We start from the raw sequence: 20590 nt of genomic DNA on the forward strand, positions 1-20590 counted from the left end.
ATAAGAGACAGGGCCTGAAGGATCCCCCAGCCCTTGGGCCTGCCTTTCCCACGTCCTGCTCACCTCCTCGTTCTGCGAAGACAAGATTTTTTTTCATTTTTTTCTAAGCCTTACTTCCCACCTACTCAGGAGACGGCAGACAGGGTAAAATACAGCAAAGTCTTAAGGACTTGTGTTTAGCATAAAGATAAATTCTGTGTATTGCCAGAGCTGTGCTGGGGAGAAGTTACCTGCTGTGGAGACATGTTACGCCATAGAATAAGCTTCAAAAAAAAAAAAAAGACAGATCTTCCATTTGGGGCCTTTAAAAATGGAGGAGGAGAAAAAAAAAGAAAAAAAGAAAAAAAACCAATCTGTGGGAAGTCCCGGCTTGCTGGGAGTGGGTGGTTTACTGCTAGCAACAGTTTATTGTCTAATTTTTGTAATTAATTTGGTGCCCTCCAAATAGGGAATATTGCAGCACATGTGTCCCACCCTGTGCTGTGTTGACTTATGGTATAAATTGAGCTGTTACACAGCACACCTCAAGTGTAAAGCCAGAGAAGGGGTTTATGACCTGCTGAGTCTGATCTCCCATAAGAGGGTAAAGGACTTCAGAAAACTCAGTTTTGGTATCGGTTTTGCGGGTGAGAGATTTGTGTTTCTTTTAAACGTTGTGCCTTCCCCCCTCCCATGTCCAAGGCTCCCCAGGGCATGTTCCAAGACGAGCTGGAGTGGTGCATTTCACAGCTGGAGACAAATCTTTGCTTCAACACAACCCCGAAACAAGGTATGTTGTCTCTTTCACAGTCTGAAACCATATTCCTACCTCAGTTCTGATTTAGCAGACCTGGACCTGTTTCTTACCTCCCATCAGTTTTCTATTCTTGTGTTATATGGGATTTGTTCTAAATGCAAGACAACATAAAGCATTGAACTTTTAAGAACTGTCTGGAAGCACTTTATCTTTCATGCCTGTGATGTTCGTTCTCCCTGTTCTCTGTATTCTTTCTCATGTTCTCATTCTCCTATCTAACAGCTTGTTGTTTGGTTCTGCTACAGCTATGCTTTTGTTTTCCAGTCTTCAGGAAATACCGTGTCAGTGCATCTGGCCCTTAAACACCACTAGGTTTATCTTTGTGAGGCTTGTTCTTCATTGTTCTTGTTCCAAGGAGAAATTACATGAAAGATAAAATCCTATAAAATAATTTTCAGAAGATCAGATTTTGATCTAGTCAGTCCAACTTGTAAATAAATGAAGTCACATGTCCTGCTCCTACTGATAGATGGTATTCAGAGGAGGGATGTGGCTACCCTTTGTAAAATGCCTGGATGAGTGTTTGCTGGTGCACCTGAGGATGTAACAGTGATTAATACGTGCCCACACACCATGCTTGAGAATCAGACCGTTTTGTTATTCCCCGTTAGCTTGTGCTTGGTGCCTAGTGTCCAGCAGCAGCAGGGGAATGCTGCTCCTGGAGGGGAGGAAGGAGCTGAGCGCAGTGACAAGGCCAGCAGATGCAATGACTCGGCCAGAAAAGGGCCTGTTTGCACAGTACCTGTCCCACGAGAGCAAAGCAGTACTGATGATGGCAACCAGGCTCTTCCTGGAATCCAGATCACCAGAGGGGTCTGCAGTGATGAGCCAGATCCAGGCTCTAACCAGGAATTCAAACTCTGAGTCAATGAGGTACTGGCTGCAGAAGTGCTATGCACGAGATCCTCAGCTTAACATAACTCCCATGTGAGTTAGGGGTCCCCCTGAAGCTTTTTCTAGCTCTTTCTTTGTAACAGCTCTTACTAGCAAGCAGACAAATGCAGCCAGTTAACTCCTTGAAGAAATGGGGAGATGTGGGCTCAGGACCCCGACACTCAGGTGCTATGAAGATACATCCCACTTTTGCAGGTGGCTACAGCCCCAGGGCAGGATTTCAGCCTCACTCACACACTGTTCCTAGCATGGAACGCTCAGTGTTGGATCTGCAAGATACACCTCATTTGGAAGGTCCCAGAGAGTTGCACTGCAGCCAAGAGAGATGTGTTTGTGTCCAATCCAAAATACTAGTCTAGTACATCAAGCTTTTTTGTGTCTTGAAACGTGTGAGACAAACACTAGAAGACTGTGCATATTGGGAGAGAATTTGCTTAGACACAAAGAACTAGTATTAATGTTGTGGTCAGGCCTCTTTGTATGAGAGTCAAGCAAGAGTCCTGCTTTTCAGGGTGTGCTTACAACTCAGATTTTTTTTTCAGTTTTCCAGAGAAGAGATACTGAGCTAGGCTCTTGGATTTGGATTTGTCAGATGCTTTGGGGGAAGGATTTTTTAAGCCCTGTGTAGCTTCTGTGCCCTTAGTAATGCACTTACCGCAGTGTAAGATTCCTAACATAAATAATAAGCACTTAAGATCTGTTGGTTTTTTTTTTTCCTTTAAGAACATTTCATGCTATTTCATCTTCTAGAAGGACTTGGAGTTTCCTTTCAGCTGAATGCCAGTCATGGATTAGTTAGAGATGGTATGAACATAGAACATGTTCAGAGGATACCCAGTCATCAGCATCCCACAGCATGGTTTGTAAGGCCCACCATAACCTGTTTCTTGTCTCTCTTGGTCTTTTTCTTGAGAGCAGCAGAGGAGACACAGCACATTCTCAAGGTCCTGCGCTCCCATGAGTTTCCTTTTGTGAAGAAGCAACAAATGATGAGCCGTGTGTTTGGGGATTATCATCTCAAGATGGCTGAGGATCAGAAGAGCATAGAGAAAGCAGGTGGGCTTGAGGGAATGGTGGTATTTTGTTCTTTCTGTAGATTTCTTATCATGCAGCTTTTGATTAGGTTGTTTCTCTGTGGAGGTGCCTTACAGAGGGAGTTGCAGTAGCAGTGGCATCCCCATAGTAGGAAACTGGCATATTGATAGAAACATTATTCTTTATCTTTTCTAGTCATGAAACCTGGTGATGTAGAAGGGCAGCAAAGCAATGGGCAGGCTTCAGATAGTGTGGTAGATGGGAAACAATCTGACCAAATCTCTGAGGCAAAGCCAGAGTTGTTCATGTCATCTGACAACACCTTCCGATTTGATTTTGCACTTTCTGAGATTGACCCAGAAGCAACTGGCACAGCTTTGGAAGCAGTCTCTGGTGTCAGCGGTGCTAAGCAGATACAAACCAATGTAAAAGCCACTGAGCAGAACTGGAATGGAGCCTTGAGTTTTGCTGCCTCTGGACAAGAACCCAAGTTTGCTTTCAATTTTGCCATCCCGGATGAAGAGCATCCTCTGGTTCAGTTAGCTCCAGCAAGCCAACATATAGAGCACACTGCAGACCATGAAGTGCTGGGAAATTCACTGCCTACTGAATCAGCAGGTATGCCACAGATTTCAGCCTTGCAGAAGCCTGAGTTGTCTCAAACTTCAGGTGGTGAACCCAAAGAGGATATAAGCCATGTCATGTTAAAGATCCCCCAACCAGAGACTGCTCCTGGAGATGAGACAGTGACAGAGAAATCAAGAGCAGATGGGGCTGCACAGAAGAAGAAAAAGAAGAAGAAACAAAAAACATCTGTCAGTAAAAAGGAGATAGAAGAAACTGAGATCAACAGGAAAGCAAAGGCAGAAGATAACAGATGTCAAAATAAAGATACTTCCCACCAGGATGAGACCTCTCAGGTATTTAAACATTGATGGGATCTCATAATTTTAAACCCTTGAGCAAAAGAGAAACTATCTCATTGCATAGTTTAACAGTTAGTATACTGGCTTGAGATGAAACAGGAAAGACAAAGATTACTGCCTTCTTCTTATAGCAGCTGTTTCTTTCTCTGCTAGACAATCGAGGAACCTAACTAGTGGAAAGGAAATTAATGGTCCTTCATTGTCTTCTTCAGACTTGTGCTGAAACATTTTGTGTTTAGACTTGTGACAGCTAATCCTGGGAAGCTGGGTGCCACATTTTCTAAAACAAAAAATAGAGGTAACTGTCCTCAGTCGGTGCCAAGCTGGTATACGCGTGTGCTGAACCAGGCACTGTACCCCTGGTTTGCGTGTTACTGGGGAGGATGAATTGCTCACATGATGCAGATCCCAAAGCTGAAGGGCAGAGCTGCTATCTGTGGTAGCCAAGGCAGCGGCAGGGTCTGGTGCAAAGCTGAAGAGTGATTCTGAGAAGGCATGGCCCAGAAATCGAGTGAAGTTGCAAATTATGTGTAAAAACACCATTAAGGCACACCTTGAGGATTCCTAATGTTCTCTTTAAGGTCCAGGTCTTCATTTCATTTTTCCTTTCAGCACTGGTGTAATTATTAACAAACAATGCCAGCTGAGCAATACTGAAATACAAAATTAGAAAAAACTTGCTTTTGTTTATGTTGTACGTGGAAGTCACACTGAGTGTTCACCTGCCTCTTGAAGCATTCCATCCAAAGTGCTGCTTCACCAGCAACCTTACCAATAAGTACTGATGAATACCAGAAAGGTAGATAGATTTGAAGGTGATGTAAAGCCCTTCCAGTCTGTTGGAAGGAGACTGTTAGAAGGAAAAGGAGGAGACAGCCTGAGGGCTTTTGTGTTTACATATTAAGAATTGTTTCAGCCCCAGGGTGCAGCCATGCTTCCCCGTTCCTTCCACTGCTCAGTTAGCCAGCTGGCTCTGTTTGATGGGACTTGGCTTCTTCCATCTTTATGAGCTTCACCTTCCTTCTCCTCATGCACTTCTGGTTGTGCAAGCACACAGGAGCTGAGACACCAAGACTCGGCTTCTAATTTTGTCCATTGTTTGCTTTTTGATCTTGGACAGGTTTGGGGGTAGGGGTTTTTTGCTGTTAATGGTTATTCCTCCCATCTGTAACTTAATTTGACAGCCTCTTTCAGAGGAAAGGCCCTGGACAGCTTCTCAGAAAACGGCATAATCTGAATGGCAGCCAAATATTAAATCCATCAAATAGAGGCAGTGAGTTGCAACTAAATATTTGTCCAGTGCTTTAAGTTTATCCAATGAAAAACACTATAGACTGAAGTCTATAGAGTGATCACCAGAACATGAAGTTTGGAATAGTCCAGACTTTGTACATGTATCTTTTTTCCTGTGTAGCAACTGCTGCTCTAGTTTTTCAATGACTTGTTTCCTCATGCTCACTCTGGTCCATGTTGCATAGCAGCCAGATGACCAGCTGTGGAAAGAGGTGGACTGGTGTGTGGAACAGCTGGAGCTGGGCCTGAAGACACAGAAATCCACTCCAAAGCAGGGTAAGCATTCAATTAAATGAGAGATCTCCCCTGTGGGAAGGGTTGGCAGGCATGCAGGAGCAGAGCCAGTGGGGTGTCTTAAATTTTGTGTTGTTTCTCCTTCATGCTGCTCCAGCTGAGGAGGCTCTTCGTGCAATCAAAACACTGCGCAGTGACAAGGCTCCCCTGGTGAAGAAGCGTCAGCTTATGAGAACCATGTTTGGAGACTACAGGAAGAAGATGGAGGAGGAGTGGTGCAAAGAGCTGAAGCTCATGGAAGCAGGTAGGAGAACTTTGCATGGTGGGGGAAGAGAAGAAGAAAAGGCTTTGCTCCTGCCCTCCAGATTGCTTTGCAGAGTGCCACCTCACTATATGAGATGACTGAACATCTCTTACTGCTCTTTTCTCCCCTCTTCAAGCTGCAAAATCTGCTAGGATCGTGGAATTGAAGAGAAACATCCGCAACAAGAACTGCCAGTTCATCCGGAAGCGCTCAGGAGCTTGCAGGCAAAGCCAGGGTTCAGCAGCATCCCCTTCAGAGACACACGGGACACTTAACACAGGCTTATTCAAATGCACAACGTCCCAAGAATTTTTCTTTAATTTCTTCTAGGAAAGTCTTTTAGACTAAAACTGTGGCTAAAAACTGTGCCAAATCTCCCATAAACTTAGGAATGGTGCAAAGATGCTGTGCAGTAGACAATGTTACACAAGAATCTCCTAAAGAAAGGATCGTCTTTCAGAGTGCCTTATGTAGAGGTTTAAAACATATCTGCTTACTACATGTATGAGCCCAGGACTCAGTCTATATAGTACTTCAGTCTACATAGTACTCCTGTGTCCTCACACAGTAGAAAGGCTCCTTTGCAAAAGATCAGCACAGAGTCTATAGAAGGAAAACCAGATCCTTCCAGAACTGGCATTAACCTAAGAATCTGTCTTATACTGGGAGATTTTCCCATTCTCTTTTTGCTTTTAAATAGAGCAGACCTTTTGTAGCAGATGAGGCAGCAATGCACACAAAAGGGAATGGTTTGCAGTGAAGATCTATCTTATGTGAAGATGCAGCAGTGTAAGCATAATGGATAACTGAATGCTTCCACACCATATGAGCCTGTGTGGATGCATATTCTGGTATTCAGAAAGCACTGGAGTGTGCGTCATCACTGCCATCTAGAAAGTATGAGTTCAGGATCTTGGAGGAAAACAAATGAGAACGGTCCTTGTGCATTCATCTCTTCAATTGACAGGTATGAACTTAGAAGAGGACTGCATATGCTGATTTAATCTAGCCTATGGATGTAAGGACAGTTTCCAGACAGGGAAAGATTCTTGTTGCTGAAGCCAAGTTCTGGCCAGCTAGGAAGGATGTACAATCAGTTCTTGAAAAAAGAAGTTTACTTTATAAGCAGTCCAGTTACAACCAGCAGTGGCTTAGGGAGTAAGTCAGCTGCATGCCAAACCCTGGGTGGCAGTGAATGAACTCTGAGAGCCCAGAGACTCTCTTGCATTTGATTTGTATTGAATGTTTGCTTTCTGAACACTGAATGTGTCTCCAGTGTTCAATACTGCTTCAGCTACTGAACCCATCTCCTGTGTTCATGCAGAAAATCTTCCCCACTAAGCCTAAAAATGCTGAAGGAACAGAAGTCCTTTAAAAGGAAACATGGTATCAGGTGTCCGTAGGGTGCAGTGCTTTCCTTCCTTTTTATAGTCATCCTGTATGAGAAGTGAGAAATGGGAGTGTAGGCAGATTCCAGTGTATACTGAGAGCAGCTGAAGAGATGGTGGAAAACATTTGATGGGAAATAACTTCAAAAAAACCTGGTGTTGGCTACAAAAAAATTTATTTTATTACTAACCTCTGCTGCATCTGAAAGGATATTTATTTTTAAATATTTTAATGCCTGTCTAGGCATAAGGAGAAACTAAACATGGGTAACAAATCTGATGAGGAGAAATATGCAGAGAAGACTGTAAGTCCTGGAAATCAGCAGATTAAAACTAAAAATCAGTAGGTTAGCAGATTGTTATTTTACTTGCCAAGGAGCACTCTTTTACTGTATTGAACAATGCTATACAGTATTTCTTGGATTTCCATAGTTTTATATGAAACATACAAAAGCTGTGTCATTATCAAACTTCCAGTGTTTTCATTCCATTTACTAAGATTAAAGAGCATCTTGTACATGACATTGGAACTGCAGCTGTTTTCTTTCCTAGCTGGTTATGCAGAGTGTGTCTGGGAAATAGTTATTTTTTTAACTTGCCTTGTTTCAGGTAAAGCTAGAGCTGCTAAAGCATTATAAAATTCTGTGTGGAGGGAGGCTGCAGGAGTATTCTGGGAAGCATTCTTACAAGCCTCGTGCTTATACTACTTGTTAGGCATTCACAATTAGAATAAAAATACCAGTGAGGTGGACATTAGCTGTAACCTAATCCAGACAGTTTGAGGTCAGAGAAAAATACATTCTAATACCGTGAATGGCTCCTGTGGTTTTCCAGAGGTCTTCACGTAATGCTGACCTGCAAAGCCAGCACAAAGCCAGACCACAGTGCTTCATTATTGGAGGTCTCAGAAGGCAAATGTTCATCAATGCCCTGAGTGTCATGTTTGACCCGTGGAGTTGAATGTAGGACCAGAGTTGTCTGGGTCAGTTCCACGAGCTGGCTGTGTGATCTTGCACAAGACATTTTATCTTTCTGTGTCCAATCTGTGTTTTCATAGTCAAGGTGACGCCTCCTGCATTTCTGATAGATGCGCTCAAGTTATTTCATTAATGATTGGGTCTTGAAGATGCAACTCTACTATGTTGCATCTGAAATTACAGCAGTCTTTACTTCACTCTTAAGCTTTCCAACATTTGAAGCATCTCTGCTGTGTTATGATTTGTTCAAAAGGAAACAAGCAACATTATTACAAGTTAGGAAATGTCGCTGCTCCATCAGTTTGTTGCCCTTTATAGAAGCCACATTACAGCCTTAATGACATTTTTTTCAAAAATTGTTTTCCCCTTTTAGCATTTCCTTTAGGTTTTCAATGCTGTTTGGGGTTTCAGTTATGTCTGTTACAGCAGTGACGAGTTTGGGTCAGGGCTTTGCTCTACTAGTTATTGTAATACGTGTGGCTGGAGGTATGGTCCATGCCTGAAGGCATCAATGATGTACAGCAGCGAGGAAGAAAGGATATGTTCTTATCTGCTTGGAGTTCTCTGTCCCAGTATTCTTGCATTAAGGAAATGTAGCTTGGTTTGTAGAAAATTGAGCTCAGTTCTGACCTGCCTTTTTCTTTCTGCATCTTCTCAGCTTCATGCTGTGCATTTGAGATGAGTGCAAACGGGGTGGCTGGATTTGCAGTATCTCTTCAGTGACTGACCACCTAAATGTAGTGCAGCACTGCCAGGCCCGGGCTTGCAGGCAGCAAACTGCTTACAAGATCTTCCAGCATGGTTGTGACCTCAGGAGTGAGTTAAAGACAAGGCAAAAAGGGAGTGTGAAGCACAACAGTGCCTCTAGAGCAGAACTTGCTTAATAGCATTGGTTTTGAAAAAGTAAGAGCTGAGGCTCAACTTCTAAGGTGAGTAATAGGATGAAGGAATGCTGTAACTTGTCTCAGACCATAGCAAAACAGATCTCACTTTTGGGAATGAAGTGAAGAATTTCAGAGTTGCTTCTGTGGCAGGGTGATCCCAAGAATATTTCCACACAGAGGCAGCTGAAATCTGGGTGTGATCTCTGCTCCTTTTAGGCTTGGCACCCTCATCTGTAAAAAGATCCCCTGAGCAAAGGTTAGGAAATGCAATCCCATTCCAAACAGACCCTGCCTCCGGAGAGAGGCGATGGCCAGCCTCCCCCCTCGCAGACTGGCCCTGTCCTGGTGGCTGCTTGTCCCTGCTTGCATTTTGGTTGTTAACCTGGATGCTGGGCACTAATTGGTAAGTTCTTCCAAGCCCTTCCCTTGGGCTTGGTCAGTGGAAACGCATTTATTGGTCCCTGGGCTGCCCATCTTCTGCTCTGAGTAATCAGCGGGCAGAGTCACTGAGGAACAGCCTACAAAGGATCTCCAAGGGATCCCCACAAAGTTCAGCTGAAATTATCTCCTGAGTTCTGGCAGCCACTTCTACAAGGACTCTCTTTCCCAAGACCAGCAAAGACAGAAGGAAGCCAACAATTTGCTCCTGCTGAATCTTTAACTCGGGTGACTAACATTGTCTTCTGCCATTTTTTTTTAAGAGTGCTGAAGGTAGGCTGCGGACTCAGCATCTAATGACCCCTGCAGGATAAAATATTTTATTACTTTCCTTTGGGAAAGAAAATCTCAGTCCTAACTTATATTTTCTTTGAATTAGAAAGAAGAAAAGCTTACCACTTCAAGCAAGACGATTCAAACTCTGTTAGAGAAGGAAAGTTATTTGAAGAGCCATAAGCATTGAACCTGCAGTTCCTTAACAGATAAAGAGAAGAGACACGGCTATTTTAAGATCATATGGAGCTGTGACAGATGATCTTGTATCTTTCTGCTGAAGTTATTTTACTCTAAGGACAAAGTTGTTTTATTTTCTTTGCTTAATTTTTTTTGCTGCTCACTGTGCTGCTTTCATATTTAGAACTGCAGGAAGGTTTGTGAGCCACACTGGTTTAGAAAATCTAATTTTTACATCAGCTACCACAGTGCTTTGATTACTGGTAACAGTCCTTCCTGTGGATGCTGACAGCTGAGAAGCCTTGACCACCTACTTTACTTGGTCCACCTGTCTTCTTCCCTTTGAATACATCAACAGGCACTACCAGGTCCTTGGTATCTCACCACCAAGATGGAAGAAGTCTGGGTTGTGTATCTCTGCCTGTTCTTGCTTATCATAGTGCTTTTTCTAATGAAGCATAACCCGCATGTGGAAGAGGCTAAGAAAGACAGGGAAAGCAAAATGCCCCCACCGTCCTCTTCCTTTTTCCCCAGTAATGTTGGCAAGCAACTGGAGCATACCCAGGAAGAGCTGGAGCACTATCTGGAGAGGCTAACCCATGTCTTGTTTGACACAGAAGCCAGGAAAAAAGATGGCCACCATGATCAGAAGTCCCACCATCACCATCACAGAAGTGCTGATGTTATGTCTGAAAATAAGAAGCATTCAGGAAAGGACGCAGCACACTCTCAGTATCAGTCAAGAAACACAAGGGTTCAGGTATGAGGCTTATAAAGACTTTCAACCAGACTAAGAGCTCCTGGCTGAGGTAGTGAATCCTGTTGAAATGCATAGTTCATGAACTTGAAGGGGGAAGAGGTGGGGGTGAGGTCTCACTATTCTGAACTATAATCCATTCCTATTTTTGCACTGTATATTTCAACATTAAGTAGTCATTCAGAGGCAGCTTTATGTGACAGGAGTTGTATGTATGTTACATGTGTAAGATGTCAATGTGCATGTGTGTGTATCTATGTAAATTATTCCTGCCTATATTAATAGAAACAGGTATCATTTCTTACTTCAAGAAATTATTGTGCAACTCTTCAGCTGTTATAAATCTCCCACTTTCCCCACATACAGCAGGGTTTTGCCAGTTTGCCCCGCTAAGGATCTGGCCCGGAAGGGTACAGGAGCTTGGCAGACACCTATCTAGTGGTGAATGCATGGTATCAAGCCATGGAAAATACTTATGTAATTTCTCTGCTGTGCATGATGATCACGCATAATGTACTCTGTAAACATGAAAGTCGCTATTGGCAACCTGCAAAATTTTCTTTGCCTTGGCCAAGGCCCTTTTTTAGGTGATGAAACAAGATGCATGCCTTTATATTTTTATCATTATCCTCATTGCAATACATCAGATTTTGCCCTTGAGATGACAGAGTTTCATGGCAGCTATGCAAGGCTGTGTTACTTTATGCTAGCAGCTGTTTATATTCTTCATTCTTGAGACATGTATCGTGCAGTGCCAATGCCCCACTCTGCCTCTGAGCATGTTCTAGATCCAGGTGGGAGCTCCAGTATGAAGCCTTCACCTTAGAGGGGAGAGCCAGGCCTTGATGTCAGTAACTGCATCCTGCCAAAGAATCAAGAGACAGATTTCTTAGCAATGAAGGCACTGCTGTAAACAGCCATTTCAGTGAGCCAGGACATTATAACTTCTTAAGTCTTCAGGAGCTGCTTGAGCTATTTGGGGGAATCAGTATGTCCCGTTGAAGGCAGAGGGACTAATATACAAAATGTTGGAATGTTGTGCAGAGTACATGGGCAGAAAGAGTAACTCAAGTCGTTATTTACTTACCGGCATGTTTCATTTACTGAAGAAGATGCTAGTTTATTAGATCTGTTACAGATCAAAAACCAGCTATGACTTTTCATTATGGAAATGGATCATGTTGCAAAATAACAGTGTTAGCTTATTTTTCCACTATGGTTAAAGATAACTGCAGAATGCTAATTGGGGAGAAAAGGTGCTGTTGTCACTATTTTCATACAGTTTAATATAACACTAATTAGCTACAGGGAACATTCACTTGCTTAGAAAAAGGGAGTACACTTCTTTTACAGACTTGATGCAGCAGATGATCCTCCTTTGGACAGTTGAAATCTTTATATGAGTTCATTTGACATATGAAATAAACAGTAATCATGCAGAAGCAAAGTAGCAACATAATCCTTTGTTTTACCTCATTTTGTGTTTTGGGAACAGTGAGAAAGAAGTCATCACCTAAACAAAAATAAAAAAGCACGTCAATAAGTTGTCCAGACAGTGAAGTGAAACAGGAAACCAACTTTTCATGGAATAGTATTAGTGCTAAAACTGCTGGGAGGAGTGGTGTTTGTTTATTGCTCAGGCAAAGGCTAAATGTTGGGATAGTTTCAGGAGCTGTATTTGAGTATGGTTACATGGGTGTATGGCATGACGGAGATGCAGCCAGCTCATAACATGATATAGGTGTTGTCCACAAATACGGGAATGTGTGGGTATGTACAAAGGCTTTCGGGTCTCTCTCAGGTCAAGGAAGGACAGCGATGCTTGTTCATGTTCAGGGAGGGGGTAACGTTCTCTCCCTTCTTCTGAGAATTTGTCTCTCTTTCAGAATGGATGTAGGTTGTTTGGATGTTGCAAGTTAAGATCTCTGGAAAATTAAATCCTTAACATTGTCTAGCAGAGGTAGGATGGCTTGCACAAAAGCTTCTTCAGTAAGTGTGCCAGTCTTCTCAACCAGCCACATCCATCATCTCTGCTTGCTTTTCCTGCCCAGTCTGCAAAAGCCTGCAGCTCTGCTGGCACTACTGTGCCAGAGATGAGTGATCTAAAACCTGTTATGGATGGAGAAAGAGAAAACACCACCAAGCTGGAGCCCTGGGCAAGGACATTCAGGAGCAGTATCTGTGGAAATTCAGAGTAATGTGATAGTATTGGCAAGAGGCAATACTAGTTGCAGATTTCTCAGGGGGCATTGGACTTATTAAATATTAAATGGACTTTAGCCATAGTTGGTCAGTTATCAATGTAGACCACTTCGATTATCCTATTTTTCCACTGGAGGAAGCTGTTGGTCTTACAAACATATTTAGGAGGAGGTAGGGCTTTTCTTGTCATTAACTGCACTTACCTAAGCCTTTGTCTAGTAGGGTAGAATCTATATTTCCTTATAAATTTCTATTTGTTGCTACACATTAAATTATCTAAAAGTAATTTCTAGATTTCCCCTGATTTCCCACTGACTTCCTGTCCTCATGGAAACTCAGCAGTCCACTCTTTACAGCCAAAATAGGAGCAAATGAATGGATTCAGAAGTTCAGGAGGGTAAAGGCAGTAGGTGTGACAGAGCAGTAAGCAGATTATTTGGGAAAAATGGACTCAGAGGATTTCCTGCTTCATTAAACTTAGAGCAGGGTTGTTTTCAGGTTGTTTTCAGAAGCAATGCAAAATGAATGGTGGCAGATGGCAGAGAGGTGTGCACCTCCTACACGCTGGAAAAATAGATTGCCAGCCAGTCTGTGGTACATACCACGGGTGGTAGAGCACATGTGCCTGTTAGGACAAGGCAGACGTTGGAAGTCTTTAACATAGCCATGGATTTAGAGAACTCACAGTACCAGCTTCGAGCCACGCAGTGGGGGAAAAGCCAGCGCAAAGCCCCAGCTGATGGTGAGTTGAGAGTCGTTTCCAGAGGGGCTTGGCTGAGTACTGGTGTGTGCCCCGTGACAGCGAGAATTCGAGTTCAGAAGGAGCATGTGGAGATGTCTGTCATCAGTGGCGTGTGAAATACCCACTGAGTACGTTCGTGGTAACTTGCCTGACTGATGGACCTGTATTTGTGTATGATGTGTTCGACATGGGTCAGGGTTCAGCAAAACCAGTGCTTCTGCTGACAGTGATTCCCATAGTAATCTCCAGTGCTGTCCTTAACCTCAATATCTTGGAGTCATGATGACACATCATTGCTAATACAGCCATGGTTCATGTGAGCATGGCACAAATAGGCAGAGCTGCAAGAAAATATAGTTATTCTTCATCCACACAAGGTTGACTTCTGTGGTGTAGTACTGGGCATCCTCACTTCTTCAGATCTGGCAAGAGTGGCAGACTTCTTGCAGTGCATTTGTCATGGATTTTGGGTGGTTTAACTATGCTGCAAAGGCTCTACTCCTTCAGTCCATCATCTGATTCAGTCTGCTGCTTCAGCCCATCACAGGCCCTGAAAAACACATAGGTGGTTAACGCAGTCACATGATTAAATGTCATTGTGGATCTCGAGCTGTGGTGACAGACACCTTAAATGACGGTACCTGAGATAATGCTGTTAGAGTGTGTTTCTGTAACCCTCTGAAGATCTGCCATCATGCTGCTTTTTAAGTTTGTGTTGCAGCTGTCATTTTTCAAGCGTAGAGGTTTGTAGGCAGAGAGGATATCTGTCATTACAGCTGTGGAGCTCATGTGCCTGCAAGCTTCTCTGTTGTTTTGGGTTTTTTTTCCCAGTTACATAATTTGTTCTCAGAAAAAAATGATCTGTCTGCCACATCTGTGTTTCAGGGCACCCCTGATCTATATCGTCCATTGTAGAACCACAGAGTGGATGAGGTTGGAAGAGATATGTGCTGCTCAGCTAGTCCAGCCCCTCTGCTCAAAGCAGTCAGCTAGAGCAGATTGCCCAGGAATGACTACAGCCAGTCAGATTTTTAGTATCTCTATCTAGATACTTGGATGTCCTCTAACACAGTAAAATTTGAGCATTTGTGCAAGAAAAACAAAACACTGTTTCTTTTGAAGTCTCCTTCCACCCAGGTCCTCCATCTCTGTATTGCATCTAGGTATTTCCCAATCTCTTCACTCCCTAGCACACCCTGTAACACCAGAGAAGTAATTTAGGCAGATATCAGGATGTCTGTCTGAAAGTGGAAGTTTCACATTTGTGCTTCAGCCTTGACTTTTAATCAGGTATATTCCAAGCAGCACATGAAATACAGTGAACTTCTGAGTTTCTCTTTTAATGTAAGGACACAGTTCTGCCTTTCTTTCCCTTGCTGGTCAGGAAGCTTAGGATGTTCCAGCAAGATGATCAGAGATTCAGTAGGTTTCAAGCCTGTCATCAGTAACAAGCATTTATTTTCAGGTACAGAATTTCCTTCTCCTTGAATCACATTCCTTACCTCAACAGCTGGTGACAGTTGAGTAACAGCTATATTTGTAATCTAGAAGATTAGGGTTTTTTTTTTTACTCACAAGATTTAACTTCCAGTTGGCTGAACAGTTAACTGTGGCATAGTCTTCATGTGATCCACAAAGCTCTTGTAAGAACCCAGCATGTCCCAGCAGTTTGTAATGTGAGCCAGCACTCAGCAATGTAGATGTGTGTGTGGATTCACCCCATATATTAGGAGAAAAGGATTGATACAGACTGAAGAGAGGCAAGAGGAGAAGAACATGGATTTAATCATTTTACTTTGTTAGACAGCATGTAGGAGTTGTTTTGTGGACATGCTGTCCAGGAGTTGATAGAATAATATTCAGAGAGTGAGTCAACATTGTCATTCTGTACACATTCCCATTTTTAGACTTGTTGGATTGATTTCCCATTTTAGTAGTGAATCTAAGATACAGGTTAAAGGGGATAAAAGGAAGGGTATAAGGTGACAAATTAGTAGGAATATTAGAATGGCAAAGGATAGATATTTACAGTCCTTTGTGGACATTTGCTCTCAAAAGACTGACCCTGCTTGAAGTTTCCAAGAGCTCTGCCCCAGCTTTTATTTATCTGAGGACATTTCAGCCTTCGGGTTATTCATAAGCTGACTGTATTGCATATGTTATCCATTTGGTATCACCACCATGCTCAGGCATTTTTAATCATGTGGCACTTGCTCATAGAGCTGGGTGAGTCAAGATGAAGAAAGAGAAAGAGGGCATATCAACCCAAGAAGACATTTGGTTCTTTGGGAAAAAAAGTAGACAGAGTTGATGTTATTTTTGGGAAAACCAATGAGGAAGAGTTCATTGGAAGAGTCTTGTCAGCTTCTAGTGTTTCCTTTCCCAGCTGTTTGAACTAGGCAGTGTTGGTGAGAGCAACTGAGCTTGTGCTGAGCTTTAGACTAGAGTTTTGCCACTGTTGTCACTACCTGCTTACTCTCTCACAGCTATGGTTAGGAAGGCCATCGCATCTGTGTCATATCTACCATGTCAAATCTGGGGATCCTTTCAGTGCTTCTCTCTTTGACTCTGCTTGTTAAACACCACTTGGGTGGGGTTTACAGATCTCCGAAAGGCACAATCAAGGTAAGAGCAGCAGAAGAAAATTACTATTAAAAAGCATATAATATAAGCAAAATCAGCATGGTTTCATCCTCTCAGCTAGCTGTGCCCGCCAGTGTGGCCTCGCTGGTTTTCAGTTCAGCATTTCAGTTTGTCCTCAAAGCGCTGCTCTACAGTGGCAGCGTCCCAGCTATTGATAAATGGGAATCCATTTAACTGAGAGGAATTTTTGATCACTATGTTCTCTGTACTCTGCTCAAAGTGTTACCGGATCTGGAGCTGTATCCCTGCCAGACTCTTAAGGTGAGCAGAAGTGACCTCAGGGATATTTACAATATCTAACTGCAGACATTCAACTGCGGTGCCCTGGGAGAGAGGTGTGCTTTGGAGCATTCAAGGTAGGAGCAAAAATAAAATGCCTAAAATAACATCAATTAATGGTGTGATTAACCATACACCACCTCCCTTCCATTAGCTTGTCCCTAGCCTGAACCTCTCTGACAAACTGCGACATTGCCACTGAAGAAGAGTTGGGAGTGCAGATTTGCAGCTCAGGGATTACAAAGTCTTCAGCAGTTCCATGCCTGCGAGTGCTTTTGAGAGTCTGAGCCTAAACCTTTCACTTGTCTAACTTGAGATGTGCATGGGAGAATTCCTGTGCCCAAATTTAGGGACCTAAAAGTTAGATGTCTAAACCCTGAATTAATTAACCATGGCTCTGTGTGTAGTCAAGGGAGAGAAACAGACATCCTTGGAGACTGACTCATTTTGTGCATCACCGTTTCCATTTAGGTGGATTGCCCAAGCTGGGCAGTGAGTCCCCTTCCTCTTTATGGCACAGCATCATGTGGTTTAGAGAGATCTGAGTTGGTGGTGGAAAGAGGTGGTGTGGCTCTGTTGGCATGGTACAGCCCTCAGCATTTTCCTTAGCAATTATTTTAAATTGCTAGATTTTAGATTGCTCTGCAATTTGCAGGTCACCATTTTAGAATTCTTTTTGCTCATTTCCTAGGCTCCACAGACTCTCACAAAAGGGGCAAAAATCCCCAATATAGCTGCATAAATGGCACAACCCACAGGCTAATGAAGGAGTAGGAGTCTTCCCATTAAGTTCAGGGTCTTGGGGACAGACTCATGTTCTGGAAAGAACATTTGATCCTGTTTGATCCCAGTTAAACAAACTACAAAGAGATTCACAAATGTATACATTAACCTTAAAACAGAATGCCTATTACTTGATCAGGGTAGTTCTTGTGATTATTCTGTGGCTTAAAAGCAGTAAAGTAGTTGATCTTCAATGTTGAGGTTTTGCTGTAAACTGACAATCGTACAAAGAGAAACCTCCTGAAGGAAAGAGTTACAAAAGCTAATGTCCTTGTCACTGATTACAGAAGGAAATAGAGAGTTTTGTCATTTCTTCTGTGTATGTGAACATATTTACATTATCATAAGGTGATGAGCTGTTGGAGCTTGTTGAATTCCTCTTTATCAGTGAGCTTTCTACAATGGCGGTCCAGAGTACGTTACCTGAAATTACCCTGATGTGAACTTCATAAACCTGTGTTAACACATTTGCTTCAGGCTGTTCAGGCAGATCCTTAGTTCTGAAGGAATCTCTCTCAAAGCCAATCCTGCCTGAAAATACACCTGAGCATGTGCCTGAACATTTCAGGAAATTGTACGTGGACAGTAAATAGTCTTCAGGTGGATGCCTTAAATATCAACTTCTCAATAGTGATTGAATACTTTTGCATCTGATTTTCCGGTGGCTTCTGTAACATCTTTTTTATCCAGTCCAGTTGTTAGTGAACATGTGTTTTTATCAGTTTGTTACCTGCCAGGGTCTTGGCACAAGCTGTGGAGTGAGCTCTTGCTGTCTGTGCCGTGACTGTTTTGTGGACACACATAGGATTTTGCTCTCCAAGGCTGTTGATCTTTGTGCTTCTAAGCAAGCGCCAAATTCAATTTAGTTTCAAAAAGCATGAATCTAAATTTTAAATGTGTCTTGGGGAAAATCAGATGAAGAGAAAAACCTGAAGGACAGAGAAGGTGAAATGGGAATGGCTGTGCACTAGCTTGCTTTCCCTGCAAAAATGTGGGTTAGCCAACAAAATTGCCAAACATCAGTTTTAAAGCAGAGCAGCAGTCACAGAGCACATAGTTTAAGTGTGAATTTCTGCCAAAGAATGACCTGGAAACAAAGTGTGTTTAATTGCTTTCTAAAGGATTAAATGTATTCATAGAAGTTGAGGCCATGACAAGCTCTTGAACGCTTTTGTCCCTGAATCCCTGAAACCAAAAGGACAGCTAATTGTCCTGCATGTCTTTAGTTAAAAAAAAAAAAAAAAAACAAAACCACAAAAAACCCACAACATAAAACACACAAAAAAAAAAAGTGTTACCTTGTGTATGTTATATCTTAGATTTGGACTGAAAAAGACTTTTCAGTGTCCCCTTAGAAATTGGGATAGTTTTAAAGTAGACCATTTCATAGGCTGGATGGAGGGAGGACATGTCAGGTGTGCTCAATATTTAGGCTTTGGAGTCCTGCCCCAAAGGGAGGAGTTTCCTGAGTCCTAGCAAACATATAAGGTAAACTCACAGATAAACCAAGAGAGCCATTTGTTTCATCTTGCCTCACTTCTGACAAACCAGTTTTCAAGATCTTCTGGCCACCAGAAGGGAATCCATCATGGTTGCTAGCTATCCAAATCTCAGTAATGAGCAATGATACCAGCATTCAGAGTGACAGATTTACTGCTGATCATATATCTGTCCTCAGGGCTGAAACAGCTGAAGGGCTTTGTGAAAAATGCTGGTGCATTACAGAGGTGCTCTGAAAGAGCACACAGGCCTACAGCAAGATGTGGAGCCAAGCTGGGTTAAACTCTTTGAGGAACCATTCTAAGCCTAAAGGTAATGTCCTAGACAGGATAATGGCTTCTTCTAGTGAGCCAAAGGTACTGCTTTCTCAAGACTGATGAGGTGGGACCGACCTTTCAGGATTTGGGTGCTGATAGTAAGGTATTAATATTTAGTTCTTTTTAGATTGCTGCTCTTTGGTTAGGATAGTATTGACAGTAAAAAGGATACTCATAGCTTGGGTAAATCTGACTGTAGGCTTTATTTAGCAGAGCACTTGAAGGCAGCCCTCAAGATCAAGTTCACAAAGAAAAATGCATATTTTCTTCTCAGATAAACACTGAACAGCCATTTGGTCACTAATAAGCATATGCACACAGGTTGATCATGGGCCATTTACAAAAGCTTTGAATGCATGGGGGGTAGGTTGGGGAGTACACTGCGCTCCTGGGAGGCACAACCTTAGTCTGCATTCTGAAAATGAAGCCAATTTTTCCATATGTAAGAAAGCCTTAAGGGAAGGGTAGCATGGAGCTGCAAGAGGAGAAAGAATAAAGGCTCGTCTATGTCTTTTAGCTCTTCGAAGATCAGATGTGGAAGGTGAATGACCAGGATTTAATGAAAGCTTGTGTGCAGAGGCAAAGATGAGAGTTGCTAATTAATATGCTTAGGTTGTGGAGGGAGTCTAAGGTGACTGGGACAGAAAGGACATGGCACAAGTTCTCCTTAAGAAAATACAGGGTATGTCTATGGTACATCAGATTGACAAAGGTGATGTAGACATCCAAGAGACAATGCCTTGGCAGAGACACTAAGAAAAAACATCAGCATAAAGGTAATAGGTGGAAATCAAAAGACTCTCTTGATTTAGCTCATAACTGATAAGAAGCAATTCAAAAGTAGTGAAGGTGATTGCTGACACTAGGGCTTCCAGCAGGAACTGGAAGAAAATAATTGAAGGCAATATGAGTATAGAGAGGTCTAGAGGTCTATGAAGAATATAATAGAATTGGGGATTAAACTGGAAAACAGATGAATGTGAAATGTGAACAAGAGTGTGCCTGAGGAAGAATGAAAGGGGAGATATTTCAGGACAGCAAGCCAGATAGGACCAGACTTTATGGACTGGTGGACTGTCAATATTGGTTTCATCAGGGATGGAAGAGAGGAGTCATAAGATGAATTTGAGGAGTCATGGGACAAAAGGGATGGAAGGAGGAGGTCAGGAGTAGCTAATTGATCTTCCCCAGGCTGAACAAAAGAGGGTAGAAGGCCATCTCTGTAAAGGATAACTTGGACAAGGAGCTGTTAAGTTCAGAGAACTTCCTGGATAGAGAGAACAGAGCAAGCCCAGAGTGTTGAAAGGGACAGTGAGAAGTGATCAAGGAAGAAACTCCGTGAGGGAGATCACAAAAAAGTGTTGAAAGATTCTGTAGGTTTTAATAAAACTCCCCAGCAAAGATGCAGGAGCTGTCATGTGGATGCTTTTAACCCACTGCAAGTGTGGATATCTGGGTGTTAGCTTAAATCACTCTCAAGGTGTTCTAGGTCCCATTTGATTTCCAGTCAGGTTCAGATGCAGTAAATTAATCTCTTGTAGTAAGTCTGAGGAAGGCTGAAGCAAAACCACCACTTGAGCTTGGCTGTGCCCAGTGGCAGTGGTGCATCCATGGGTGCCACTTCTTGGCAGATGCCCTTTTGGATTTAGGAAGCACAAGTCCATGCCAGCTGGGGTAGCTATAGCTATATAACACCTAGTTACACCCTACCGAATGAAAGGGAAGCATTAAACCTGTGTGAACTT

At 42.7% G+C, this 20590-nt stretch overlaps 1 protein-coding gene across 2 annotated transcripts; it reads left to right on the top strand.

Annotated features, from left to right (window-relative positions):
* The first annotated feature begins 681 nt into the window (after positions 1-681).
* Positions 682-7412, top strand: LOC113485889. 2 transcript variants are annotated; one of them, XM_026859317.1, is made up of 6 exons: positions 682-769; positions 2609-2746; positions 2921-3645; positions 5130-5220; positions 5336-5482; positions 5619-7412. In XM_026859317.1, exons 1-6 carry the CDS (start codon positions 694-696, stop codon positions 5810-5812), a joined length of 1371 nt encoding a protein of 456 aa, XP_026715118.1. In that variant the 5' UTR covers positions 682-693; the 3' UTR covers positions 5813-7412. The 2 variants fall into 2 exon arrangements, with proteins under 2 accessions (XP_026715118.1, XP_026715119.1); XM_026859318.1 differs by having other exon boundaries at positions 5133-5220.
* Positions 7413-20590: the final 13178 nt, after the last annotated feature.

Source organism: Athene cunicularia (assembly GCF_003259725.1).
Source record: "Athene cunicularia isolate RWA chromosome 14 unlocalized genomic scaffold, athCun1 chr14_part1, whole genome shotgun sequence".
Lineage (NCBI taxonomy): Eukaryota > Metazoa > Chordata > Aves > Strigiformes > Strigidae > Athene > Athene cunicularia.

What these genes read in the sequence shown, in the direction of transcription:
- LOC113485889 (XM_026859317.1), top strand. Translation starts at nt 694, where the DNA reads ATGTTCCAAGACGAGCTGGAGTGGTGCATTTCACAGCTGGAGACAAAT. An exon ending in GAAGAGCATAGAGAAAGCAG is followed by an intron (nt 2,747 to 2,920) that starts GTGGGCTTGAGG and finishes TATCTTTTCTAG; the next exon opens with TCATGAAACCTGGTGATGTA. An exon ending in GCTGAAGCTCATGGAAGCAG is followed by an intron (nt 5,483 to 5,618) that starts GTAGGAGAACTT and finishes CCCCTCTTCAAG; the next exon opens with CTGCAAAATCTGCTAGGATC.